The sequence below is a fragment of the Pelecanus crispus genome, chromosome 8 (genome assembly GCF_030463565.1).
Source record: "Pelecanus crispus isolate bPelCri1 chromosome 8, bPelCri1.pri, whole genome shotgun sequence".
Classification (NCBI taxonomy): domain Eukaryota; kingdom Metazoa; phylum Chordata; class Aves; order Pelecaniformes; family Pelecanidae; genus Pelecanus; species Pelecanus crispus.
In genome coordinates this window covers 47,349,643-47,377,219 of record NC_134650.1, presented here as the reverse complement: position 1 = coordinate 47,377,219, position 27,577 = coordinate 47,349,643, and the positions used below count along the sequence as shown (strand labels likewise).

Below are 27,577 nucleotides of genomic sequence, written 5' to 3'. Positions count from 1 at the left end.
CACGGATGCTTTTTAGCCTCTGGTCTCGGGAGAGGAGATATTTTTGTTCACCTAAAAAGGCCTTGCCTGCCTTGGCTTCAGCCGGTATTTCTGATCCCTGTTGCAGCTCATGCTTCGCCGTATTTCAGATGTCAGTTGTCTTTTCAGCCCTGTAACCAGGCAACCCATGGCAGGAGCAGGGAGCGCTTTGTTATTCTCCAAATTGTCTTACCTAGGCCAAGGCGCGGCGGCAGCGCCGGTGCCGGGGTGAGGAGCCCGTGGCAAACGGCTCCGGGGACGCTGTGCCCCTTCGGCGGTTTCTGGTCTCGTCTCATAGTGGCGACGCATTCAAAAAGCGCCTTTTGTAAGTCGGTTTTGTAATTTAGCTGTGTGCGTGTTGCTCCTGCGAGCGTCTGGGAATTCAGCGCGACAAAGCGGGGGAGCAGGGCTGGCCCTGCCCCAGACTCGTGCCCGGAGGGTCCGTCCCGGCGGCCCTGCACTCTGGACGGAGCTGTAGCTGCAAGCAGCTTTACGTAGGCTTGCAGTGATGCTGTCAACGAAGAACAGGAGGGATGTTGCTCTCTGTTTGGGCACGATCCGTTTTAGGCTATCCCTTGCACGTGAAACAAGTCGTGTCTGCAGCTGCAGGTCCCAGCTCGCTTCCCGTGCGGAAGGTGGCAGAAGCCAGCAGCGGTTTTGCCCGCCCCGATCTGCAGCGCGCGGCGTTTGGAGGTGTTCTGCCATCCTGGTGTTGCCGTTGAAGAGTTCAGTGGGGGTTTATCCCCAGGGGAAGTGTCTCGCCTTTTTTCCCCCCAGTGGAAAGATCCTTTTGAGATTTCTAACTTCTCTTTTCCTCTCTCTAAACAGACGGTTGATGATGAAGCGATGGCAGCATAAATGAAGATCAAGTAAGGAAGGCAGAACGATGCCCAAGGGTGGGTGTTCTAAAACACCACAGCCAGAAGATTTCTCTCTCAGCAACGACATGGTGGAGAAACAAACGGGGAAAAAGGTAGCGTGTTTGGTTCGCTTGCCTTCCTTTCGGAATGCCGCCCCTTATGCCCGGTGCCTTCGAGCCGTGGCAGTATGTCGTGTGGCAAGGAGGTTGCCGGGGGCTGTTACCGCTGGAATCAAATCTGTGTGTTGGCACTCTGCCAGCTGATGGGGTCCACTTTTATTTCTCGGCGGCTGCGATACTTCCCGGGAAGAGCTGTGGCCGCATAGACCCGACTCAGCCGAGCAATGGGGGGATGCTTTGGGAGATTCTCTTCTGTGAGTACTGTGCATTTTTAAGGCTTTCTGCAGTAAGCTGTGGAAGGACCAAGTAATGCAGTGATCTCGCAAGTGCGTGCTGGGCGAGGGAGGAGTTTCTCCTCCTCCTCCTCCTCCTCCTCCTCCTCCTCCTCCTCCTCCTCCTCCGGCTCTAAATGCTTCATCTGTGTCAGACTCGGTCTTGCTTCACCCAGAAGTCTGGGCTCTGAGTGTGGCCTGAGCAGGACTCGGCGTGTGAGCTGCTCTGCTGAAATTACTGCTTCTGGGGTTTTACTTGAAGTGTTTAGGTTTTGACTGGGCTTGAGGTGAGGTTACTGAGATGAAATCTGAGTTTAAGGATAAGTAAGTTCATACTTCATTCCCAGATTCTCATTTTGCTCCAGACTTAAGCTCTGCCTCCTCTTGTTCGGTTTTTTTTCATCCTTTTCAGTATTGGTAGTTTCCAGTAAATAGTTGTGCAGAAAGCTGTGTACAAATGTTATCTTTAAATAAAAATTAAAAGCTACATCTACTGCATTCTGCTACGGAAACAAGTATCATCTGCTTTCCTTTCACCTCCTTGCTCCAGTTTCTCAGCGTTCCCCCAGGAATTTCTGCCAGGCCCCAGGAGCTGAAGCTGAGCTTTGCGAGCAACAGCGATGCCGCGTCGCTTGCTCTGTCGCTTCCCCTGCAATCCCACCCGTGCTGATGATAGTAACTCCTCTTACGATTGAGGTCACGTTATTGACAAAATGAGGAAAATGACAAATAACCAGCGGGAAAATCCCGGGCAGAAATCTGGTTATCGAGCACGCTGGTAGCATCTGCCCCGTTCCCCTTTCTGTGTCTCCGTGCGCGCGCAGGTTCAGGAGCCGCGCCGAGAGCGGGAGCGTTGCTCTGCACGGGCGCTTTGCCGGGGCACGGCGGGGGGCTTCTGGGAGGGGGACAAAAACTGGGAGCAGGGGTGTTGGAAGTGAAACAGCTGCCCTGTTGCATCGGGAAGAGCCCAGCGTTTACCCTGGCAAATGAGGCTGAGCCCGGCAGCGCAGGATATGTAAATACGGGGTTTTGTCTGCGCTGTGTAAGAAGCTTAATGTTGGCGCAGGTGCTTCGGGAGGGAGAGGATCAGTTATAATATGAATCAGCTCCCATTTTATTTCATCCACTCGCGGCAGCTTAAAGGCTGCATGTTATTTACAGAGCAGGTTTGTCGAGCGGCGCTAGGGACGCCGGGAACCAGAGTTATCTCCTGCTGGCTAAATAACTAGGACACAAATAATTCTATACTTCCCATTCAGTGGCATTGGCACAGACCTGCGGTGAGTGGTATTGAGTAAGGATGGGGAAGAGCCTTTCTGCTCACTGAATTCTGCTCTTCTCAACGGAGGAGAAACTTGCAGGCGCTTGTCCTCCAGGGACTGAGCTGAGACCCAGCCTAAGTGGCCGAAGGACGTCGTGCAGCAGATCGCCCCGTTCTAGTTAAGGCGGGAGCAGTGACTCAGGGTAAAAGCACTCGGTCGTTAGACCTCCTCCTCCCAGACGCTGTTGTACCTGCCTGTCAAGCAAGCCGCTGCTTTTAATTTATCTTGCCTTCGTCAACGCTTTCAGAGGCCCGAGCCTGCAACTTGGCGCGCGCTTCTTGGCGGAGGCTCGCTAGGAAGCGCAGAGAGCGGCTGCGGCCGAGCCCGAGCCGCGGGACCCGCGCCCACCGGGGCCGCCTGCGACGGTGCGCAGGGCGAGCGCGGCGAAGCGATAGCCGCGTTGCCACTTGAGCGTTTCCCTCTCGGCGCGACCTTAATATCGACAGCTGTCTTAACGTGCAACAGGCTTTGCACGTTTGGGCTCCGAAGCTGTAGCGCTGAAGGCAAGTAGCGGTGCAGGATGCTCGGCGGTCCCGGTGGCGTGGCGGGCTGAGCGCCGCAGGAAACGTGCGAGTTCTGCGCTTGAACGCGTTGCAGCCGGGCTCTCTGGGAGGCCGCCCTTTCTGCAGAGGGCTCGTGCTCTGTGGAAGAGGATGTGAGCTGCTGCCTCTCAGCCGTGGAGCTAATTACAAGAGGGAACTCCTCCTAGCCCTGCTCCGCGCACTTCCAATAAGTAGTGAGATGTCGCTTGTGCTGCGCAGCCGCAAGAGCGAGGTGGTTTAAAGGCCCTGTCTCTGTTGCCCTCCGTGGCCGACGGCGCTGGATGCTTCGTCTGCCTCGCGGCTCTTGAGCAAGGAGCTGTTTCTCCCGGCGTTAGCAGAGGCAGCGGGGCGGCCGGTTGGGCCCTGCCAGCCTTATATGGCTGTGCACAGCCTGCCGGGGGTTGAGTTCAGTCTGAAGGGTTTTGTGAAAATATGCATGCCATATATGAATAATTCTCCTTTCTGGTGTAGATCCACAGATCGCCATACCAGAAGCAGATTACTCACGACTTAGGCTGAGCGGAACACCACAGCAAGAATTGTATCAGTTGTCAAAACCATTTCCTGATGTGCCTGGGACCGCTTGCTGCGTGGTTACGCCGTGTGCTCAGAGGCTGCGGCAGAGGATTTGTCACTTCACGGGGAGACGCTCCCACTCGCAGAGGCTCAATTGCATTTTCGCTGCAGTGGTTGAACACCAAGCAGAACAGCACTTGACCCTCGGTTTTGGATGTGCTTGTAGGAGCTAGCAGAGGTTAAGTGAGCAAACCGAGCAGAGATGCCATTAGGAGAACTGCTGAAGGTGCTGCCTTCTCACCCGCACCCTTGCCCGGGTGATAAAGGTGGTGGCTTCTCAGTGAGGGAGCCTTGCTGCGGGAGCACGGTGCCTTGCTGATACCCGTGCTGGGTCAAACTCAGTTGGCTTCCACAGGAGTGAAGGGGGAAGACTACTGCACTTTTTATCTATAATAATTTTAGTAGTGTGAATGTATTTTGCTCCTATTTCATAGTTTTTCCTGCCCTTGAAAAAAGTTTTTGTTTTTTCTCCTTTCTCTTCTCCCAATTCCAGAAAAGGGAACATAGTCCTCATTTCTCGATTCTGCTTGAAACTTGTTGGGCTTGTTAGGGCTTCCCTGCGACGTGCAAACGAGCGCTGGGCTGTGCATCCAGCGCAGAGCCACCCGCCGGGGCGCGAAACGTGCAGCAGCACTGGGTGACTTCAGCACCGCAGAGCCGGTGTCTCAGTGCGGATAAGCCGCCCGTAGTCACTGCAGGGTGGTATTTCCTACAAACCTCGGTGAAGCCCGAGGCACGCAGGATTGGGGCTTCGGTTCCAGTTGTCTCCATAACGTTTAGTTGCAGCATTGAGTGTGACCGAAATTCAGAGTTTGTGAAACTTTGCACGCGCGTGTACGTGTCGTACTCTGCTTTTGGAAAAGCCACGTGGGACCCAGATTTAGGGGATGCCGGGGTTTGGTTTCCACCGTGTCCAGTGTGCTCTCTGGGTAAAACTGTGTCCGTCCCTTTTTGTAACGCAGGGTGCGAACCCTTCTCCTGCCCCTTCTCTCCCCGCCCCGGCGGAGACCCGTGGAGGAAACGACACGCTGCTGTCTGCGTTAGCGCGGGGGAACTCCCGCTCTCGCAGCGTTTGCTTTTTGTGGCGGGGTTGTTTTGCCCACGGCAGGGGTTTGGGGTGCCAGCTCGGCGTGGGGCATCGCCCAGGGCCACGGCTGTTGGAGCCCTCGCTCCTTCTGGGCTTCTCTCCTCCCAGGCTACCGGCGCTGGTTTTGTTGGTTGCTGCTTTCTTCTTACTAGCATTGCAACCTGAAATACTTTCGACTCGTTTTGGAGAACAAAGGGCTTTGGGGATTTCCATCGCTGGCAGTGCAAGTCTTTGCATAAGCGGCTGGGATGTGAGTCAGGTTTTGTCGGCGTTGGAGTGAAGGCACGGCTCCGGCGCAGCTCTCGGCAGTGGCGCAGAGTTTGTGCGTGGGCACTGACAGCACGGCCCTGCTGCGTGCGGCTCGTACGGACAGCAGGGAGGAGCGGGCTGCAGATGCGATGCCCAGCCCGTAAAGCAAGCTGGAGACGCGCTCAGCTCCTCTGCTGGAAGTACGGATTTCTTTGCATGGGTTCGTGCGTGGCTCTGCCTTGCAGAATTTTGCATCTAAAGGAACTATGCATTGGGTTTTGCTCTGAGAACCTACATTTGGACTGTAAGCTGGCCGAGCTGGAGTTCTGCGTGGGGGTGAAAAGTGGTTTTTATTTGAATATGTCATTAACGGCCTGAGCAGATTGATGTCAGGGCCTCTTGCTGATTAGAGAGCTCTGTCATAAAGAGAAGTCCGCACAGACGCTGTTGAGCACTTCCAGTCCGTACGCTGCACGCCTGGCTGACACCGTCGAGGCTTCGGGGGGCCGGTTGGTGATCGGGGTGTGCTCCAAACCGTGACGGCTGATAGCAACTTGTGATGCATCTTCTAACCGTAGCGAGTGTAAGTCGAGGTGGGTTCAGTTATTCATACAGTAAATCTTACTAATAACGTAGCGTGACAGTAGGGGATTTTTCCTGAAGTCATGGTCTGCTGTCTGCCCTTTGCTGAAGCAGCTTTTATTAACACCTACAAGGGGGAACTTGGTTTTGTTGCCGAGCTCTCGACAGTCCCCCCCTTCCCCAAACTCCCTCTCTCACCCTCGGCAAGAGCTTTGCCGGCCTGTGCGAGCCCCAAGCCTGTCTTGCACACGATGTTCACACGACGTTCTCCGCAACGACGATTAATTTGGATTTGTTCCTTCTGTGAAACCTGATTCTTGTATCTTTCAGATGAGTCTGAGCTTAGTTTAAACATGAGATGACCTAAAAACGAAAACAGCTTTTACTCGAGAGAAGGATGACGTTCTTCATTACAAAATGGGAAATAATTAGGAAAGTAAAGCTTAAAATAAGAACATGAAAAAGCATGTTATTTTCAGGAATATGACTCTCCAAGCTGCTTTAATTTCTCTGCGGTGGTTTCACTGCAACTGCTGCAGGCATCCTCAGCAGGTCGCTGCTTTCCAGGGGGGAGCGAAGTTTGGATCTTGCTTGCTCCAATTAATATAAAAGGTTATCATTGTGCTACTGTACAAATTAATCTTCAAAGCAGGGACTGCTTTGCCACTTCCTTCGTTCCTCGGTATTTAATTTTGCCGAACTTACTGGATCAGCAGCTCCCGTTCGTTAGGGCGAATGCAAACGAAGCGTTGCCCGAGCGTGCCCGACGCTGGGATCCATGCAGCCGTTTCCACGCTGGGCTCACCGTCTTGTCTGGGAAGGTTTTTTGCCTAATTCCTCTCTTTGTCTCTGCTCCAACACAGAGCTTTTAACAACAGTGCAGTAACTTTGTAGAGTAAGTCGCAATTTTACCTGTCCTGTGCTTTTTCTTACTCCTGAGCGTGCAGAGATCCCGCACGGCATGAATACGGCAGGCGATCGGCCTGGCTTGCAGGCACCGCAGCCCCCCTGCACCTGCAGGTTCGGGCTTTCTCACCACAGCAGCCAAGTCCAAAGATTAAGGGCATTTTAGAGAAGGTACGTTTTAAACGAGCTGCCACTGATCGTCGTTTGCTTTTAAGTGGGGTGCGAGAGCAGTGGTGCTGCCAGCTGATGCCCGGAGCTGGGTGGCCTGTGGGACAGAGCACTTTTTGGGCAGCAGAGGACATGACATGATGGGTTTGCTCCAGCTGAAATCTGTTTTAAGGTAACAAACAATGAAAAAAAAAATTGTAATTTTTTTTGCGTTGAGCACAATTGACCTCTTGTTGGAGCTCTCAACGTGAAACTGGTGTCTGGAAGAAATGCTGGGAGCGCAGGAAATCCCACCGCGGGGTGCCGGGGGCTCAGCCGCATCCTGCCCGGCTGCTGCGAGAGCAGGCAAAGTGTCCTAGTAGTGAACTGCTGGGTGGAACAGCCTGCTCGAAGCGTCTGGGCGAGGAAGTTGCGGTACGGACAGCCAGCGCGGCGCTGATGCAGGGAAGTGTCATTTTGGAAGCGTCAGCTATGACTGATCCACCTCGGAGTCTTCTAGAAGTACCTGTCTTACCGAGGGCTGCCCCCACTCGGTGCCGGCAAACCTGAGCCGCGGGTGCTGGGCGTGAGAGGTGCAAACGCGCTTTCAGAGCAGGAGGAAGTGCCGGGTTTCACCGCGCCCGATCCCGTGGCTCCCGACGATGGAGCGGCTGGGATGCCACGCGCGCAGGCGTGCCCGTAGGCGTGGGCAGCAGAGGGAGAGACGTGCGCGTGGTCCTCTCTGGTTTTATGCTCTTGTGCCAGGCCCTGGCTTTTAAGGGTAGAAATTGTTGGGCTGATTGTTGTCTTGAAGTGCAGGTGAAGTTTTTGAGGGGAACGCTGGGGCCGCGTCTCTGCGGTTGTTCTGCCCGGGGAAGACGGTGCTTTACCCCGCGTCGGCGCGGCCTCTCGGACACTCGGCGCTGATGCAGCGTTAGCGGGGTTTGAGCGTGGCGTTGCTGTTCGAGTTTGTGGTAAACCGGGGAGGGAAAGGGCAGACCAACCTATCTGCTTGCACCAAGACGGTCCTGGGAGATGGTCCCTGGCCTGACTTACGCCCGCGAGCTGCTCAGAACAGCAGCTGGCAATAGAAGTGGCATCATTTGTTACTGCAAACTATTTTTTGCTCACGTCAGAAAAAATAAGACAAAAGCATTTAAATCCGGAGTGTTTAAATGAAACGCCGGGGTGTTTATTTTGGCTGTTGTGACTTGGTCCCGTCGCTCCGCTGACTCCTGCGCCAAGGAAGGGCTCTCGGCGGCTGCTCTCGGGCCCCGCTGCCCTTCTTTGGGCTCCGAACGTGAAGTCCTGCGTGCCCGCGGCCGAACGTGCCTTGGCTCCCTGCAACCACAAAAACTGCTGTCAGATAGGTTTGTGTAGTTTGCTTTACCAAAAAAAGGGATTCCCCAACCCGTTTTTCCAAGCCTCAACATTGCACTGGGTGAGAGGGGCCGAGCATCGGGCGTGCAGCCGCGGGGCTGTCGCGCTGCCCGTCGCCAAGGGGACGTGCAAACCGAACCCCTTGGTCCGAGTAAACGGTTTCTCGTTAATCTGCGGGTGAGGTCTGGTTGCCAGACAGAAACTCGGAAAGAGGAAGGAGCAGCGTGCGCAGTGACGACGCGGTCTTGTGACTGCTGGCACAGGAGCCACCTGCCAGGGTGCTGAGTCTGATGCAGGCAGCATGACTGGGCTTCTCTAAACAAGGGAATTTCTGTTAGATTTGCTTGTCTTGAGTTTCCAGCGATGGTCTTGCATGATTTAATGTATTGAGATTCTTTTCTTTAATCTGACCTTCTGTCTAAAGCTTAGGGTCTGGGTTTTGCGAGGTTGTTGAAATCAGATCTATCACAAGCTGCTCGTTCTGGCCTTGTTTTTAGAGCAGTGGCAGAGTGTTCAAACCAGAAGCCCTTGCCTAAAATAATACTGTGTCTCAAATACAAAAAACGCAAGTGCATGACTTCAGTCTGTATGTATTCTCAGCATACTAAACTCCTGAAGTTTGAGTTATGTACCAGCTCTTGCTGTTCACGTGAAAAATCTTGCCTGTCTCGGTCCTTGGTAACTTGGCCTTGCTCGGGCTGTTTCTTCAAAATTTCTTCCTGCTGCTCGTACCAAGCAGTCCCCAGCATCGCCTGCTTCACCTTGCTGCACGTTAAAATCCAAGCCAACCCGCATAAACGAGACTGGCACGAAGCAGGCATGGGTCTGCCCCTCCGAGAGAGCAGTGAAATGCTCAGCCAGCATCTGCACCGCTTTCCGTGCTTGTACGCAGTATCGGTAGGTTCGTTCTCAAGGTGGCTTCTCCTCTTAAAATCCCAGTAGAAACTTGTGTGAGAGAGGGACGGCTTAAACGTCCGACCACTGGGAACGCCTGGGCTGGTGTTTGCGCATAGTTGGGGCTTAAAGTTGATCAACCCCAAAACACAGATCTGGGGGAGAGCGAGCTTTGCTGGGGCTGGTGCTGCTGGAACGGCGGCTTCGCTGCTGGGCGTTGCTGCTGGACCCTTCGCCCTGCGATGGAGGCAATGGCGGGAGCGCAGGCATTGCTGGGAGCAGATCGAGCTGCTTGCGCTCGGCTGGCGGCTGCTGCCGGTGGACACGGGCAGAGCTGCACTGGCCTTCCTGGTACAAATCATTAGGCTGACGGTGCAGTGCAAACCTTCTAAGCGCATTTGGCTGCGGTGCTGCTCCTGCAAAGGGCCGGTGATGTTGGCAGACTTACCGGCTGCCAGAACAGTCTCCAGAATAACACGTTATCACATAAGCTCAAGTAGTAATGCTGTATTCTTGTGCTAGAAATGCCGCAGGCCCCGAGGAGAAGCCCTCAGCTCTCCACGTTGAACCAAGGGCTTTAACGCCGGTTTTTGTGTCCCCCAGCGCATGCTGTGTGCGCTCCCCTGCATCCCACTTTGGCTCAGGATTGGGAAACCCTTCCCAAACGCCAGGGACGGTTGCGTTTGGAAACCCTTGGGTTCCCCACCCCAGCCTGCCTTTTCCCCCTGTGCTCGCCGCCGGGCGCATCCCCAGCCGCACACAAGGCGTTGGCTCCGGATTTCGGGTGAATCGGTTGCAGGTTTCGCACCACGCAGCAGCCTTGGTTGGCCTCACTCTTCTCTAGTGATATTTTAGCATTTTAGCTTGGTGGAGGCTCCTTTCTGCAAGATCCTAAACCCTGATGCTGGAAACCCACAGTAGAAAGGAGAGGGCAAGTTGCTGCGTGAGGCTGGTGCAGGACGTCGCGGGGTTTGGTGGGCACAGTCTGGGGACGGCTCTTGTTAATCTAGTCTCTTCTCTTTCTAGGATAAAGATAAAGTTTCTCTAACCAAGACTCCAAAGTTGGACCGGAGCGATGGCGGCAAAGAGGTGAAAGAGCGTGCAACCAAGCGGAAGTTGCCTTTCACTGTTGGAACAAATGGAGATCAAAAAGACTCGGATACAGGTACAGAACTGACATATTCCGCCCTCGAAACGTGAGTGTTGGAGCGGTGGGCAGCACACAGGGTCCAATACACGAGCAATCCATACTGAAGCGTTCTACCAAATTTCCTGTATTTTTTAATTGGAGGAAGAGGCATGTGGACAAGAGGATAACTACTGTGGTACGCGCGTACGCATCTTGAGCTGAGTGGATTAAGGCCCTTACGTTCTTAGTAGTGTATTTAGCTGGACGAAGAGATGGCGCTGTGAGGAGGCACCCCTTCCTTTGGCTGGTGGTCCGTTCTCCTCCGTTTCTAACTGGTCCGGTTCATGAACTGCAGCTTAGACAAGGCGAGAAGCAGTGCTGGACCTGCTAGTAAGAACTTGGAAAATAAGGGAATAAAGCCGAGTACTCTCTAAAAGAAAAAAAACCAAGCAGTAAAATAATGAGCTTGCATGCATCTGCCTAAAGTAAACCTGATGTATATCTGTGTGTCTGTGTAAATACATATGTATACCCCCCTAGCCATGTTTTCTTGTTTGGGGGCTTTAAACTCTCAGCACTTCACTATCTCAAAGCTGGAAAATGATTTCCAGTTGGTGTGTGCGCAGGCATTGTCGAACGCATGTAAAACTGTCCGGAGGTCGTACTGATGGGCTGGAGGCGCGACTTGGGTGTCGTGGCCGTCTGGGCCTGTTCGGGTGTTTAGGTCGGCTCTTTGGGGCTGGTGCGGGTGGTCCTCAGGACCAGAAGGACATCAAGGTGACCTGTTTGCCCCTGTTCTTGGCACTGCCAAGGCGGCTTCGGAGGCTGCGGCATGACTGAGCAACGCGTCCTCAATACACGCCTGGTTGCTGGGAAGCGTCGGCGCTGCTGTGGGTGTTTCAGCCTGGCTGTGTCGCGGTCGGGCAGGTCACATCTGGCAGAAGAGGGGCTGGTACAGTGTCGCGGCCGGGCAGGTCACATCTGGCAGAAGAGTGGGTGGTACAGTGTCGCGGCTGGGCAGGTCACATCTGGCAGAAGAGTGGCTGGTACAGTGTCATGGCCAGGCAGGTCACATCTGGCAGAAGAGGGGCTGGTACAGTGTCATGGCCAGGCAGGTCACATCTGGCAGAAGAGTGGCTGGTACAGTGTCATGGCCAGGCAGGTCACATCTGGCAGAAGAGGGGCTGGTACAGTGTCGCGGCCGGGCAGGTCACATCTGGCAGAAGAGTGGGTGGTACAGTGTCGCGGTCGGGCAGGTCACATCTGGCAGAAGAGTGGGTGGTACAGTGTCGCGGCCGGGCAGGTCACATCTGGCAGAAGAGGGGCTGGTACAGTGTCGCGGCCGGGCAGGTCACATCTGGCAGAAGAGTGGCTGGTACAGTGTCATGGCCAGGCAGGTCACATCTGGCAGAAGAGGGGCTGGTACAGTGTCATGGCCAGGCAGGTCACATCTGGCAGAAGAGGGGCTGGTACAGTGTCGCGGCCGGGCAGGTCACATCTGGCAGAAGAGGGGCTGGTACAGCGTGGCTCTCGCACGCCACGGTCCCTCGTAGGTACAGGGGCGTGGAATGGGCTGTTTGTTTTGTAAAGCAATTGGGAAGAGCTGTTGCAAAGCTTTGACAAGGAGAAAATAATGCTATTTGGTTGCAAGGGGCTTAATATGGCTTTATGGGCAGAGGTTTGCGTGGGTCCTTTCCGTGCATTTCTAGGAAATCGGCACTTGGAAGTAGTTCTGGTCAGGTAAGGATTGTAAATCGTGCAAAGAGATAAAATGGACTAAAAGTTGGGACTGTGCTTAAAAATGGTAAAAAAGGCGTATTCGCTGTTACTCTCCGGTGAGCGCGTGAGGTGGTCTGATGCAGGATGCGGCGCGTCGGCCCGCGTGAGCTGTCGGCCGGTCTCCTCTGGTTCAGAAGCCGGGAGGGTGGATTTTCGAAGGTCACGAGAGCCTCCCGGGTCACCCAGCCGCTGCGGCGGTGGGGGCTGTTTTGCAGGCGAGGACACGTGGTGGCGTGTCCTGGGGCTGGCCCGGCGTTTCCGTGGGTTTCTGTGCGCCGAGCGGTAATTTTCTCAGTTGATGAACAACCTGTCCGGAGAGAAAGTTTCAAAACATTAATTCATTTTGTTAAACGACAGCTCGTGCTGATGGCCGTTTCCAGGGATGAAGTGTCGTTTTTGCATTCGTGGCATGCAGAGGGGTGAGTGCATCGCTGAATGAATAAATTAGGGTTGGCGATCTTCGCTCGCTCTCCGGACGGCGGCGCGGGGAGCGCTTTGGCGCGCTCGCGGTGCCGCAGCAGCTCGCTGGAATAAGTTCAGGGGCGTCCCCTTTGGAGGGAGGGTGGCGGGGGCACGGCAGAGCTGATTAACCAGAACCATAGCCACTGCTTTTTGCCAAGGGTTTTTCTGCCATGTTCAATACTTGGTTGAGAATTTAAACCCAAACTCGCTTCAGGGCTGGCTGCCCCTCGTGACAGCTAAAATGTCACGGTGGGACTCCCCCAGCTTGCTTTCCACGCCCCGCAGCAGCAGTTACCTGCTTCTCACAAGGCTCTGGTCTCTCTCTGGCCGTAGAGATGTTAGAAATGTTTCTGCTGGCGGCGGCGAGAAGGAAACCAAATTAAAAAGAGAGCGGGAGGGTAGGGAGAGCAGAGTGCTGCGGGGGGAGAGGCCGGGGCTGCTGCAGGGTGCAGAGGAGCACCCCTGCCCATTGCCCCCGCCCTACCCCTCTGCTTTCAGCAGGCGTGGGGCTCTCTGGCTTCCGACGCGTCTTCCCCTTCCCCTTCAGAGCCCGTCCTTCCCGGGGAAGCGGGCGTGCAAGCAGCGGGGTCGAGCCAAGGGGCGGCAGCAGCCCGGCTCCCCGCCTGCACGGAGGACAGCCGGAGCGCCGGAGGTGGTCATTGCGCTCAGGGACGCATTTAAAGACAAACTGGGCTCGACAAACGCTGGAAAGGTGTAGGCGAGTCTCTAGCAACCTGTTTGGTGGAGACTGAAGAGAGGAAGTGAATCAGCCGCTGGGGAGGAGATAGCAGCAGGGAGCTGCAGATGAACGTGCAGAGAGGCAGGCTGATACTTAGCAGGAGCCTGTTTCTCTTCTCTGAGATCGTGTACTCCAAGAATCAGACGCTTGAGATGGGAAAGGACTTACGGGCACCGTGCTCCCCTCTTGCACCGCCCCGTTGCAACCGTTGGGGCGTTTCGGGCCCTTCTGTTCCGTGGCCTGGCTCGAGGCCGGCTTTCATTTAGCAGGTGGAGGCGTGTTTGTAGGTGCGCAAAAGCTGCCCACGTCATGCGGGGACGGAGGGCTGCCCCCGAGCCCGTGCACGCGTAGCGAGAGCGGCACTCATCCACCGACGCGCGGCTGGCGGTGCACGCTCAAGCGTGCCTGGCTCGCCGGCTGCCGGAGGACGGGCTTTTGTCTGGAACAAAGGGGCTGCAGCGCACCCACCCTGCAGCCCCGCCGCCTCCCCGCTGCCTGGGCAGGAACACCGCTTGCCCGCGCCCCCGGAGGAGGGGGAGGCTGCTTTTTCTTGTTCTGTTCCTAAACTTTGATTTCAGCTCTTGTGAGAAGCGGGATTGCAACATCGGCGTTGGCCGTGCCGGTTGCGGAGTCGACCTTAGGTGATTTATACATACAACGCCGTTGTGCTTCCTGCGCTGCCGTGCACAGGCTGTCCTGTTTGTTTGAGGGTAGTTTTGCTAGCGCATTCCGCAGCCACGTGGAATTGAGCTGTAAGGACATGGGAGCCGGCAGCTGAGAGCGCGCTCTTTTTGCCTGCAGTGGGATATTTTTTCCCCTCTGAAATTTAAACAATAATATGAACCCTTGTCCTGATTTGTTGCAGCGGCTCGTCTTCCTTAGCGCAGCGTGTCCGTAGCCTTTTTTCCCCGAATAGCTCTGGCTCAGCTTTGATGTACGTACGCTGTACGTGGTGCGAGAAAGCGCCCGCGATGGGTTTGCCTCGCCGTCGAAGGGTGCCGAAGCCCACCCTGGCCAGCTGCTCGGCGGCAGCCGGGTGCTGCGGCGCGGTTGCTTGTCGGAGCCTTCTCGTGTTTGCAAGCCGTGGTGCGAGTGGAGGCTGCGGGCTCTTGGGGTGCCGGCCTGCGCCGGGGCGGCCGGCGAGAGCCCGCGTGCGTGACTGCCTCTGTCTGCCGCCCCGGTGCGCGGGTGGCACCGTCCCCTCGCCGGCAGCTTGCAAACGTTACCCTGCATCCCTCGCGCGCTCATGGCTCTGACCCTGAGCACTGGTGCCTCGCTGGGCGGCTTTTCCATTTGCAGCCAGGTGTTCCCAGGGGAGGGGTGAGGCTGGGGTGTGCCGCGGTCCTTCGCTCGGAGCGGGGCGGCTCACCTGCCCCCCCGTCAACCCGGCTCTTGCAGCCCGCTCCTTGAGTTGGCCGGGGAGCGGGCGCTGCTGGCAGAGTGCTGATGTGTTCAGAAAGCGAGCGAGGAAGCGATTTCGTTCTTGATCTGGTTTTATTTGCAGCAGCCGCCTCCAGCGCAGCGTGCCTTTACTGCGCCCCGATCCCGAGCGAGCGCTCCCAGTGCCGCTCCGTCCGTTCCCGTACGGAGAGGGGCTCGGCGCGGGCTGCGGGAGGTGCTGCTGGCCAGCGCTGCTTTTAAGTGTATGGTTTGGGTACGGTAGGTTCAGTGATGAATCGTTTAAAATTATCTCCTTCAAAATGGTTTCTAGAGCAACAATTCTGGCTCTCGGGTTCTTCAGAGTTAACTAAATAAACTGTCTTTAGGGGGAAAAAAAAATTGCGTAAAGCTGTCAGCCTCCAGACTGTGCATGTTACAGATCCAGCACTGTGGGAGCAGCACCTCTCTGCCTGAGACTTCTCCTCCTTCCTTCTCCTTTCACTCGTGCCACATCTCCCCACATCCACAGACATTGCCGAGAGCCTGCGTGCTGCCTGGCAGCCGCCGAACGAGTAAAGCCAGCCTTTTCCCCAGCAATTTCAGCAGCTCGCGAGGCTTCGTGCAGCTCCTCGTTTGTGCGCTTGTGCTGGAAGGAGGTTAGGCGTTTAGAAAAAAACAACATTAGAAGACTGTAATATTAAGAAGCACGCGGAGGAGCGTCCTGCAGAGACGGCGGGGAGAAGGGGACAGTCCTGCTGGGAAGCCACCTGCGGGGAGGTGACGGGAGAGGTGGGCACGGGCGGCTGGCGCAGCGCGGGGCGCAGCGGCGCTCCTCCCGGCGCTGGTGCCCGCGGCGCTGAGCCGCGGCTGAGTCACGGGCTGACTCAACCGCACCAGGCTGCCGGCGCAGGGCCGGGCGCTCCCCGCCTCCCGCGCAGGCTGCCGAGCGGACGGCAGCTTCGCACGGGAGGGATTTTTTACTGCTCTGTGTCATGCATACCGGAGCAGGTAATGCCGCTCGAAGGTCAGCTGCGAAACGCGCGGTCCGGAGTGCAAAATTCATTATATCCACTCGTACCGCCGGCAGTTTCTTTAGCTTGATGTAAGGCTGTCACTTGGGGCCCTTGGCTCAAGGTGGAGCTGTGGTTTCCAGGCCTTCAGTCATCACTGGGGAGAGTTAGGACTTAATACAAATCGCCGAGCGCTGCGAGTTAATTCTGGCCTCCCAGAGCTCTCCCTGGGAGCTGCAAAGGCACGAGCAAAGCTGGGTCAAAACGGCAGGTCCGCAGCAGCGCTGGGTGCCCCGTTACCTCCCTGGGTGCAGGCCTGTCTCCTCTGAGGATTCACTTCGCAGAAGTGAGGAATACGCCGGAGTTTATTTTTTCCCTTTGCAGGGCTGCTGCTGGTTTTTCGTGCCTCCAGCCCCTCGACTTCCACTGCTGCTCCTCGGGCTTGTGCGAAATCTCGAGGACTGCTTTTGTGTGTTGTTTAGTGGCAAAATCAGTGCATGTAAGAGCGAAGCTCCGTTTTGTCCAGATCACGTCCCAACCCTGCCATTGCTAAATAATACCCAGGCTTAAATAAACGTACTCTTAAAAGCAGAGGCACTGGAGCCATCCTGTGCTCCTGCTCACTGCCGTGGCCACGGAGAGCTACGCAACGTCTGCTGCTCTTGGTCAGCGAGAGCCGCAGATGGGGTGCCCAGCCCTCGCCTCTGCAGCTTTAGTCCACGACCAAACACCTCGCTTGTGTGAAAAGAAATCCTGATTTTGAGGTGTTTTGTCACGCAGACTTTTGTGTCTCTGGCAGCTCTTGAGCCGAGCGCTTTGCAAACCTGAGCGCTCCCTGCAGCGTCCCCGAGGAGGGGGCAAGGGGAGCAGGAGGAGGCAGGAGGGGGTTGCGTTCATCTGAAGGTGCTGCAGAAGGAGGTTTTCGGTGGGTTGCACGCCGTTTAAACCCAGTGGGTCGTAACCTGAAAGCTGGAGCCCTCGGGTCCGGCAGCGATGGCGAGCCGCCTCTGACCCGAGCGTTGCCGCTTCCAGTCCCCGGCCGGGGTGGGAGGGGTGAGCGGCATGTGGTTTAGCAGCATTGTGGCTTCGGGTCATGGGATTTCTCAGCATCGCTTGATATTTTTGTTGTTGTTGTTGCTACGGTTGCTTGAGTTGAACCAAATGTCGCGGCAGGCTGTGCTGCCGTGGCGGGGCGGGCAGCGGTGGCGATGCCGACGCCGTGCGCGCCAGGGCCGGTGGAGGTGGGGGACCCAGAGCAGGAGGAGGCTCCTGTTCTGGAGATGGAGAACAGCAGCTTCCCGTGCCGACAGAAATAACAGCGGCATCATCTGCGTCTCTTGTGGTCTCGTGGCATTTGACCGTCATCTCAACTCGGGGGCGCAGGGAGAGGTGGCTGCGGATGGGGAGGAAAACTGGAAAACGTGGCCTGAGAGCCCGGGAGGCCCCGCAGCTGGAATGTGGAAGTCCCTAAGCTGTTCCTGTCCCCTGCTTGAAAAAAGAAATAGAAGTGATACCATGCTGTGAAGTTCTTGAATAATGAAGTAGGTGTAAGCTGGGAATAGGAAGCTGGTGGAACTGCTGCACGCCCCAGCCCTGCCGTGGCCCCAGCCCTCCGGCATCCCCAGTCCCTTGCCCTCTCTCGCCAGCCCTCCCGGCTGCCCATCGCGCTCCGCGGAGGGGCTGCTGGTGACCCCCCGGCCGTGGGCTGGCGCTGCCGGGGCGACGTGCGTCCATCCGTCCAGCTCCGCTCCGACTTGGGCTGGCGCTGCCGGGGCGACGTCCGTCCATCCGTCCAGCTCCGCTCCGACTTGGGCTGTCTGGCAGCTTCCTTGCCCCCACCCTGAGCTCCCTTCCCGACCAGGCAGCAGGTTTCTGAGGTTTTGGGTTGCCATCCCCGCGATTTATTTAGACCCTGTAATGTATTTATTTAGCGAGCAGCCGTAGCCCCGGAGCAGCTACCGCTGCAGGTGCCGTGGGTGCCCCTGCCCCTCTGCAGAGCCCATGAGCGCTCACCCTGAGGCTCCACCTTGGCACAGGAGGGTTTTGCTTTTTGGGGGAGAAGGGAGAGACAAAACCCCAGCCAGCCCTCCGAGCTGATCTGCGCACACCGACCTTTCGTGGCCCCGGAGGGCTGTCCGGGAGCCCGGGGCCGAGCCCAGGGGCTCGTAGCCAGCTGGTGGACCGGGGTTCGTGTGAGTCCGGTCGGCAGGAGCTGGCCTCGGAGCTTAAAACTTCTGCTGCTTCGCAGCTTCCTTCGTGCTAATCCCCCGAGTATGTTACGTGACGCTAATTACTAGGTTAGAAAATGCTTGATGAATCAGATGACCTAAACCATCTCCCTCTCCTGGAGCCGGCTGCTGGGTTGCCTAATGCCTGCGCGTGTTTTGAGCGACATCGCATGGGAACGGGCTCGTCAGTCACAAGTTGCGAGGCTGGCGAGGGAATCCGTGAGAAGCAAATTGCTGGCTTATTAAAAAACGCATCTGCGTACGAAACTGCTATTTGTACGTGTTTTCTGTCGCTGGCTTCGGTCTGATGTGTGCAGCTGGGGCTGTGCTGCATTGGGTCTTTCTTTGGTTGTATAATTTCAGTCCTTTTACTAAAATAGTCAAGAAACTGTTCTCACCTAGCAACCAGGGAGAGAGTGAATGTCAGAGCTTCTCCGTTTCTAGCTGGGCTCCATAATGCCGGTACAGTGTGGAGAGACTGGCAAACACCAGCCTTCCGATCGCCCTTAGAAACTCCCCGTGTGCATCAGCCATCTGGGAAGTGCTGTGCGGAAAAGCAGGTCGTTTTATGACGGGAGCTGCCATAAATCTCCCTCCTCCCCCCGCATCACCTCCTTAACATGCAGAGTGAGAGGTTGCAGTGTGCTGTGTCTCTGTGAACCAAAAATCTATCAATGATGGCTTTTTCCTTAATACAAGAGCTTTTATCGGCGCTGTCTGCAGAGTGTCCTGCCCCCAGCCCCGGGAGGGGAGGGCTGGCCGGGCGGCTGCGCGGAGCCTTCCTCGCCCGTCCTCCCTCCTCCGGCTTTCTGTTTCATGGGAAATGAAAGGTCTGGACCTGCAAATTGGTCTCTCTTGGAATTATTTAACATGGAGATTGTTGTTTCTGATATAAGCCTCTCGGTTCCTCTCGGCAGTGGCCACTCTGGCGAGAAGGTGCATTTACACATTTCTGCACAGCTGTGTCGGCTGTCCTGCAAGTCTAGGGAAAACACCTGTATCTGGATCGCAGGCTGTCGCACCGCGTTAAACCGCTCCAGCCAAATTACGCTCCTAAAAATACTGCAACCACTGGGGTCGGGGCCTGCGGATCCTCTGTCCGGGAGCCGGGCTGAGCGGCGAGGACGGTGACCTGACGTGGTTACGGACGGGCTTGTTCCTCCCGCCGGCACCTCTCTCTGCTCCTGACCGTCGAAGCCGGCGGCTCCGCCATCCTTTCAGCTTAGCTGGGCAGGATGAGCTGGCTCTGGACCCTCTCCATCCTTCAGATTAGGAAGCAGCTCACAGCTGTACGGGAGCGGCTAGGGCGCCTTCCTTGCCGTTCTGCCAAAGCAGACCCTGCTACAGCTTTTCCTCTCATTTTCCTTCTCGGTTTCCTTTTTGGTGCCTCCTTTCATTTGGCTGATGGAGCCAGACATCATCTCGGGTCTCTGCCCCCCAGCCCATTCGTACTGCAGGCTCCGCAGCGCATCCATGAACTCCTGCTGCAAAGCATGCACCAGCCCTCGGGTGCAGCTCTCCGGCCCGAGTGCCGCGTCCCTCTGCTTTACGGTGGTCTCCGCGCAGTCGTGCCGGCCCTGTTTGCCCTTCTCGCCGCGCTCTTCGCAGCCTCGCGTTTGCCTGGCTTCCGTCCTGCTCCCCTGCTGCCCTCTCTTGTTTCTCTGCCCGTGCCGTTGCGCTGCTTCCCGTTTCACGCCGCCGCTGCTGCGCTTAACCTGCTGCTGCTGTCCTCCCCGCGGCCCTGCCGCCTCGAAGCCTTCCCCTCGGCACCGTCCTGGGTGCTCGTCCTTAAATTCTGGGGTGCTCGCGGAGCCTCGGGACGTGGTTGTATCGTGCTGCTGTAAACCTTTCTACTCGTGATCAGTCGCCTTCATGCGCTGGTCCACGTCTGCAGGTGCCCTGCAAGCATGTGTAAGCATCCGCACGCCGGGGCTCCGGGCTGCCCGCGCTCAGGTTAAACCTGCTTTTCCCCTGGGTTGAGGTGACGTGCTCCAAAATGTTTTACGCCCTGCAACTCCTGCAGTAAAAATGAGTCACTCTTACGCATGCTAGGCTGTGGATGGGGAAAGCAGAGGCTTGTGCGGTCTCTTGGGGGTGCAATGCAGCCTCTGTTGCTGTCTGTGCCGTTCTAATTTATTCTTATTGATCTTTTGTTTGTGTGCTTGCTCGGCAAATAAACTGTTGAAAATCCCGACTCATCGGCGAGCCAGCAGTCAGTTTCTCCGTGCAGCGCTGAGATGTTCAGCATGAGCTGCTTATTTGGAAATGGTATTTTTCCTCGGGGTACCACCTTATATGCATGTGTTGTCATGTCGGAGCAGTTTAAACGGATGCTTTTTGCATTACAGGGTATGACGCGTTCGTGGGGAGCGAAGAGCTGTGCTGCTCAGCCGCAGCTCCGGGTTGGAGCTCCCGTCCCCACAACCTGCCAGCATCTCACAGTGCGTGTTCGAGAAATCTCTGAAAGATTTTCCATCGCCGCCCTTTTCTCTTTCCTTCCCTGCCTCTCTTCTCTCTGCCGTTTCGGGCAGGGCCGGCGGTTCGGCCCGTGTGGTGCTGCCCGGCACACGGAGCCAGCCCAGCAGCGCCGAATGCCTCTGTGCGAAGCAGCGCTTGCCCTGGGACCTCCGTGGAGCCGCCGCCGGGCTTCCAGCAGCCCCGGATTTGTGCTCCCCGTTGCAGTAGTGTGAGCGTCGCATGACCTGGAGACTAATTTGGGCACGAGAACCACCCGCGGGCTAATGCTCAAACCCCTTTGTCCTGGGAACCTGCCCCTGTTCTGCCTTCTGCGAGCCGCGTGGGTTTAGTGTGATGAAAGGAAGGAGCAGCAGTTCCCCGGCTGTGTTCAGGGAACAGCCGCAGCTCTGCTCAGATCCTGCTTTCCCCTTTAAGCTTGTGCACGCTGTTCCTGCTAGCGTCAGCGTGAGGGAAGAGCCGAGCAGGATCCCCAGATTAAACCACGGCAGTGCCAGGCTGAAGCTTTGCTCTGTAGGTTTGCAGAAGGCTGAAGCAAGCAGCAAACAAGCCGCTTTAAAAATAGCGAAACGGAGGCGTGGCTCATCCCCGGGCGGGCGCGCAGCGCAGCGCTGGGTTGCTGTGTTCTTCCTTCCCGCTGGGATCAGCGTGCACGGTCCAGCCACCGTCTCCGGTGATGGGCAGTGAGATGACCGTGGTGGAGGGGGCTCCTTGCCTGCAGACCCCCTTGTACCTCTGGTTTTTGTGCTTCTGTGCAGGCACTGGCGCGTGTACAGCCTTGCTAAAGGGGTTTTAGCGTAAAATAACCTTTATTCCTGTTTGCTGAGGTATTTACGCACTGTGAGTGTTGCTCTTCAGTCGCTCCATGTTGCTGCAAGGTGTGTTACAGAAAAGCGTTTAATTAGAGGAGGAGGAGCAGCCTGCAGGAACCAGTGGCACTTGAAGCCGTTGAGCGGAGATCTTTGTGCAGGTGCCCCTTTTAAATCTGCTGAGAACTGGATTCTGAGTAAAGTCTTCCAGATTGAAATAAAATGCATTTGCAGGTCTGTTAGCCCGGGACCGGCCGGGAAAGCCAACCCAGAGCCTTCCCCACGCTTCGCTCACACGAGGCCGAGCAGGGCCCTGCCGGGTGCTTCTGCTGAGGAACGGAGCTGCCGGCGGCACGGCACGGCACGGCACGGCACAGCACGGCACGCATCCGCTGGGAGCAGCTCCTTCTCCGTCCTTCCTGCTCACGTCTCAGACCCTCTTAGGGGCTTCGCTTCTGCCTGAGTGTCATAGAATCATCATCGAATCGTTTAGGTTGGAAAAGCCCTTTCAGATCATCCAGCCCAACCATTAACCTAACGCTACCAAGTCCACCACTAAACCAATTAAGGGGAGAGGAATAATTTCATGTTTCCTGGCTTGGGGGCTGGATTATTTCTTAATGAAAGTAAAACTAGGGATCATTAAGGTTGGAAAGGAGCTCTGAGATCATCAGTCCAACCGTGAAGGAGGAGGTAGGTCCCTCCCTTCAGCACCCTTGCTGTCTGTCTTGTTTTCCAGCAAACGGAAGGTCCAAAAGATGCATTAAAACACCATTTCACCCTTGCACATAATGAAGTAATCAGGGCAATTCTTTCTGACCGGTAATTTAGCACCAGCGTAGCCCACCAAGGAAGCTGGGGCCCGGTTGTGGGAAGGCCTGGGCCTGGGCGAGGTGAAGCCGGGCAGCACGCCGAGCTGCGGGCACGTCCCGTGGCCAAAACCCGGGACATTGAACCCGGCCCGGCTGCGCGCGGGACACGCAGCCACAGCACCCCCGCCTAACGGTGCATTTATTCACCTAGGCAGGTTTTTGAAAGCCCACGCCCTGTGCCGGCCGGCCAGCTTGGCCGCGCAGGGAGCCCGGGGCTGCCACGCTGCCTGCACCCGGGTGCCGACGCTGGGAGCCATCGGATGCCGGGCGCAGCCCAGCCCTGCCCCGCTCCTTATGCAACCGGCGCAGGAAGCGCAGCCGGCGACCTACTTCCCTCCGAATGCTTCAAGGAGTCGGATTAACCTCTGCGCTGCAGCAGCCGGCAGACAAGCATCTAATTGCAAAGGCGATGGTACTGCGTTTCTCTGCTGCCTTCCGCTGGGGAAGACGTGGGGAAACGGGAGAAATCCCTTTGCTGCGGGGCAGGAGGCACCGCGGAGCCGAGCGCTGCGGGCAGGACGAGCTGGGATCCTGCAGCGCCAGGGACCGGCGCAGCGCCGGGCGATGCCGCCTTCCCGCAGGGAAGCACGCGTGAGCCCGAGTCCTCGGCTGCCTCCGCCGGCCCTCGCAGCCTCACCGCAGCGAGCGAGAGCGCGGCAGTCGCTTTCCAGTTTATTTTTATCTTGTTGATCACATGCTTTTTAATGTTAAATGTTCTGTGGAGGAGGAAATTTTCTGCAACTGCAGAATTAATAGGAGTTTAGGGGGTTTCGGTTGCACTTGGTAATCAATTTTTGCAAATCACAGGCTCATGCTGACAACCTGCATCAGCCGAGTAATATTAATGAAAATGTTCCCGTTCTAATTGCGGCTCCATCCGCACGGAGCAGCCCTCTACCGCGTGCAACCCCTGTGCGTCGCTTGTACTTCAGAGACACTGCTGGCCGAGGCGTGACCCCCTTGGGCATCTTTGTGCCTTGCTTTGCGGCACGGCTGGGTGCGGCCAGGAGCTGCCCGCTGAGCCGAGGCGTGCGGAGAAGCCAGGCCTGGCCAAAGGGGATTTAACCAAGCCTGCTTTGAGCAGCAGCCCCGGAGCCTAACGAGGAGCGGGACGGCGCTGCGTACGCTGATCCGTGTCCCTGTGCTCGGGGCGAGCGTGCCGGGCGGGACGCGCTGCTCAGCAGCGTGGCTCCTGCAGCTGCCCAGGCTAAATTGTTTTCTTACCGTAAGCACGTTGAGTTTAATTTTATTTTAAGCCATTAAAAAACTATCTGCTTTCCTGTGATCTGATTTCATCTTCTAGCTCTGTTACGGCTGCCAGGGTGACTGAAACGTGACTTTGGAGAATGAGACCGGGATTCTCCTTCAGTGCGCAGACGTGTTTCCAGGGCTTGTGTTTGAAGGGGGGTGGCCCGTGCTGCCCGGTTGGAGAGGTTCCCTGCTACGGAGTTGTTATTTCTTAAATGTGCAGGATCCCAGGTGCAGGGGGTCGATGGAAATCATCGGCTCTGGATGAAACCTTTCCCGTGGCAGAGCGGCAGAGGATGGCACCTTCGTGCATGGTGCAGGGAAAAAAGGGTTTTAGGGAAAAGGGTTTTAGGGAAAAGGGTTGTAGGGAAAAGGGTTTTAGGGAAAAGGGTTTTAGAGCTGCCTGGCTCGTCAGCCGAGGGAGTGCGGGTGATGCAAGCGGCACGAATCGAGCTGGAGCAGTGGAGACGTCCCCACGCGCTGCTGCCCTCATCTGCCGGAGACTTTTACTCCACTGGCAGTTTGGTGAATGAAGGAGGAAACCTGGTGCTTCGGTGCAAAGTCCGGTGATTGAGTTTAAACCCGTCCGTTGGTGGTTTTGCCTGTCTTGCTGGACTTTGCGCGGAGGCAAAGCAGGCTCTGTCCTGCTGGGGGCTGCGTGCCAGCGACCCGCGTGGAATTTGACAAAATGACAAGTGGAACTGGATGAGCAGAGCTGGGTTAGAGCTTGCAGGTTGCAGGATTTGCCTTTCCCCGGGCTGCCAGACCCTGCCCCGGCCCAGGGATGGTGGTCGGGAGGAGACTGGATGCAGCTAGTCCGTTAAGCTCGCGTCTCTGGGATCTGTTGCAAATTCTCGTGGACTTCTACATCTCCCCACACGCTTTTGACTCTGTTTCAGGATGCTGGAGCTGGGGACTGGGCAGGCACTGGGTGGTCACTTGGTGGGGTTTCCCCTCGCTGGCTGCTGGGAGTTGAAGCGCTGTTTCTTGGAGAGCGTTATCAGGCATTTACTTGTTTGCAAACCTCCTTGGTCTCATCCCTCTAACGCTTTCTGGGATTCTCAAAATACCTTCAGCAAAATAATAAGATGTTTAGAGTCAAAAGTTTGAGTAGAAGAGAGCCTTTGCCTGTGCTACCTCGCTGGAAGGCTTGGCGTACCGTATCGGCAGCGTAGTCATCCCACGTGAAAGTGCTCCGGGTCACGGCGTCCCGCTGCGGGGGGAGCAGGGACTCGCAGGCTGGCTGTGATAAATAACCCCCTCGATTCCTCTGTGTCTTCTGGCAGCATCCTGGCAAGTACCAGTCCCTGCTGGGGCTGAGCCTGGCAGGACCCGGGGGCTGGTGGCTGTGCGAGTTAAAACTCCTTTTTATTAAAAAGATTTTTACTTTGCGCTTCAAAGTCGCAGGCAGGATTTGCTCTCTTGAAAAGCAAGCGCGATCGGTTTGGGAACAGAGTTTCTGTTTATGCGGGAGGTTCTGAACAGCTCGTCCGTGCGCAGTGCTTTCATTACGCCAGGGATGCAGCGAGGTGTTTTACTGCTCAGCTTTCTCGAGCAGCGTCGAACCGGCCTTGATGGGAGCTGGCGCTGGAGCGTGCGATGTGAGGGCAAGGAGCCACTCACCTGCGTTTGATAACTTTTACAGCTGTGACTGCGAAGAGTGTCGTTACCTGCCCTCTGCACGCAGCGGGAGCCCGGCGGTTAGCCTGGCTATAAACAAACTATATCGGCGCTTAGAAATAGATGTGAGCGAAGTTGGATTTTCCACTCGCACGCACCGTCTCTTCCTTATGCTGCTCTGTGGGTTTAGGACAGTTGCCTGGTAGGAGGGATGCAGCTTGGCTGCTGGCAAGGAATTGCCGTGCTGCTCTGCAGATAGATATTCTGTCTCTCTTGCTTGGCTGGCTCCGTGAAAGGAAACTTAATTTTTGTTTCCTGAACTGGCACCTTGAAACTTTGTCCCTGCAGTGGGACTCTGGCGTGGCTGCGGCTCTGCAGACCCACCGGAGAGCGTGCAGCAGGATTTGTGCTTCCACCGGACAGCGTCAACAAGCAAGCAAACCAGAAGCGTGGAGGCAGGGCTGCTGACTCTCCTCGCATGGGAAAAGGATCGATACTTGCGTAAAGAAAACCAGGAAAATACTTAAGAAAAGCTGTAGAGTCAGGCTTCTCGCAGAGGTTAGGTGTGCGAGCTGGGCAGCGGGGAGGGAGGCAGCAAGTTGCACAACGCTCGGCAGGGTCCAGTTCTCACCAGCTTGCAGCAGGCTGCTGCGTGGGTCGCTGGGAGCAAGGCTGGAGGTGCAGGGAGAGGCTGGGGTTCCGTCTCGCTCTTGTGCACGTGGCATGCCAGCAGCAAATACCGGCTTGAGAGGCGGTTGCGCGCAGTCCCTCGGCAGGAGCTGCCTTTGTAGCTGGATGATTTAGGAGACCGAGTGTCAGGCTGGGATTTGGGGGATGACAAGCCAGGCACAGGGGTTTCTTCCTCCCCTCCTGTTTGTTTGGGATTTTTTTAGCGGGATGTGGGAGTAGATGCGGCTGAGCAGTCGTCGGCCTGACTGCAGGTGGGTGCTCTGCGCTAGGCTGGAAGCAGAGGGCCAGCCCGGCGCTCCTGGGACAGCCCACCCGTTTGGCTGCAGAGTCCTTGGTTTGACGACGGTGAGGGGGTGAGATGGCAACATTTCCGAGCTGTCAGCCTGTATCTTGTTAGCGCTCTTTGTTGATGCTTTTAGATGCCTCCAGTTCAATCCATGCTGTGGTGGTGTAAGGCTGCGTACGCCCCTCGAAGCACCATGGCATGAAAGGGAGGCCCCTAGAAGCAAGATGGAAGGTACAGTACTGGCAGCGGCCCCACGAAGGACCCGCTCCCTCCCTCTCGTGCTGCTCTTTGACGGTGGGGGGACAACTGGTAGAAGCCTGTGCCGGGAGAGGCTGTCAGAGGAGCCAGTGGGCAGCAGGAGCGGTGCGTGTCCCGGCTGCAACCGCAGCGGCGTAAGCCTGGGCGGCTGCCCCACGGACCGGTGCTCCCACCGCAGGGACGCATCCTTCACCGTAGGCTTTTCAGTTTGTGAGATACGGAAACGGAGAGCTGTTAGCGCTTTGCTCAGAAGCGAACGTGGTTTTCAGTTACAGCGACGTTCACGGCTTGTGTTTCTGTGTCTCCTTCCACCGCAGAAAAGCAGGGTCCAGAGCGGAAGAGGATTAAAAAGGAGCCCGCCACCAGAAAGCCTGGCTTGCTCTTCGGAATGGGCCTTTCGGGGATCCGGGCAGGCTACCCGCTCTCCGAGCGCCAGCAAGTCGCTCTCCTTATGCAGATGACAGCGGAAGAGTCTGCAAACAGCCCAGGTGAGATCCAGAGGGTGGTTTTGCTCAGAGGCTCGCGAATACCCGGGCTTCTCGGTGCCCGGCGCCGGGCTCACCGGGCGGTTCAGGTAGCTCCTCGCCAGCAGCAGAGATGAGCTGCCAGCCCCGGCGTGGGGCGGGGGGGCCGGGATGCTGCTCCACGGGGTCTCCCCGCTCTCAGCGCCGTAGGTTGGGATGCTGGAGCGGGGCAGCAGGACGCCCGCTCCCGCGGGGCTCTGCAGGGGACTCCCGGCACAGGCTGCTGCCGCGGTTGGCACGTGGCTGCGGCTGCCCTTCCTTCTTCCAGTATAATGCAGTAGCAGCGGTCCCACGGGCCAAATCCAGGCCACCACCGAGCCTGCCCTGGCTCCTTAACTAGAGCTTCGGTTCCGCAGGAGCCTCCTCCACGTCAGGGCTTCGCCTTTTCCACCGGCATCTCAGGCTAACTCGGTGAAGGAGCGTTGTGAATAAAGTTAAAATATCATCCTCTGTGGGTTTTTTAATGTTTCTTCTTGTGGAGAGGGATGAGACGTGTGACCACTGCAACTGTAACTTGAGATGCGGAGCAGCTGGAATGTGTTTACCAGGGATTTTGTTTTTTAGTAATTTTTATCTGTTGCATACATGACCCCCCGGGGTTTTTCGAGGCACTGTGCTATCTGTATGCGCACATCTACATCCTGCACACAAACGTTGGAAGCTTTTAGCTTTAGTATTTTGTTGTTCTTAACACCAATCTAGTTGCTTATGTTGCTGTTACTTGGGTGGGGGGAGGCAAAAAAGCTGTGTAGTCTTCAGAGCGTTCAGACGTTCTCCCAGGAAACGTTCAGTCCCCTCCCAAGGCTGTCAGACCTCACTCGTACTTGGTAAAAGGCCACTTCCCTTAGGAGATGAGGTTTTAGGGTAAAACTGCTGTGTTGTCCGCTCCTAAATCATGGTATTGCCTACAGCCTTCGCAAGGACTCTCCAGTGGGCTTTGGCAGCCTGCAGTTAGCATCTGCATTGTAAGCGCACAGGCTTTCCTCTCCACATCCACTTCAGAGGTTCGGTTGCCTCTCGGTGCCTCGTGGTGAGCGTTTTGGGGAGAGGCGAGATGAAAAGCGTTGCGAGAGCTCCCTCTAAGGGTTTATGGCTTCCTTTGAATTGCGGTTCT

The 27,577-nt window shown here is 56.6% G+C and overlaps 1 protein-coding gene across 2 annotated transcripts in view; it reads left to right on the top strand.

The window, feature by feature from the left end:
* The window catches only part of ANKRD11 (ankyrin repeat domain containing 11), a 136,007-nt gene that overhangs the window by 94,215 nt on the left and 14,215 nt on the right, over positions 1–27,577 (top strand). For both annotated transcript variants that reach the window (XM_075714844.1, XM_075714845.1), the window contains exons 2-4: positions 847–991; positions 9,981–10,119; positions 26,257–26,427. In XM_075714844.1, the coding sequence (XP_075570959.1) occupies positions 905–991; positions 9,981–10,119; positions 26,257–26,427 (397 nt within the window). In that variant the 5' untranslated portion in view covers positions 847–904. The remainder of the gene's footprint in view (positions 1–846; positions 992–9,980; positions 10,120–26,256; positions 26,428–27,577) is intronic.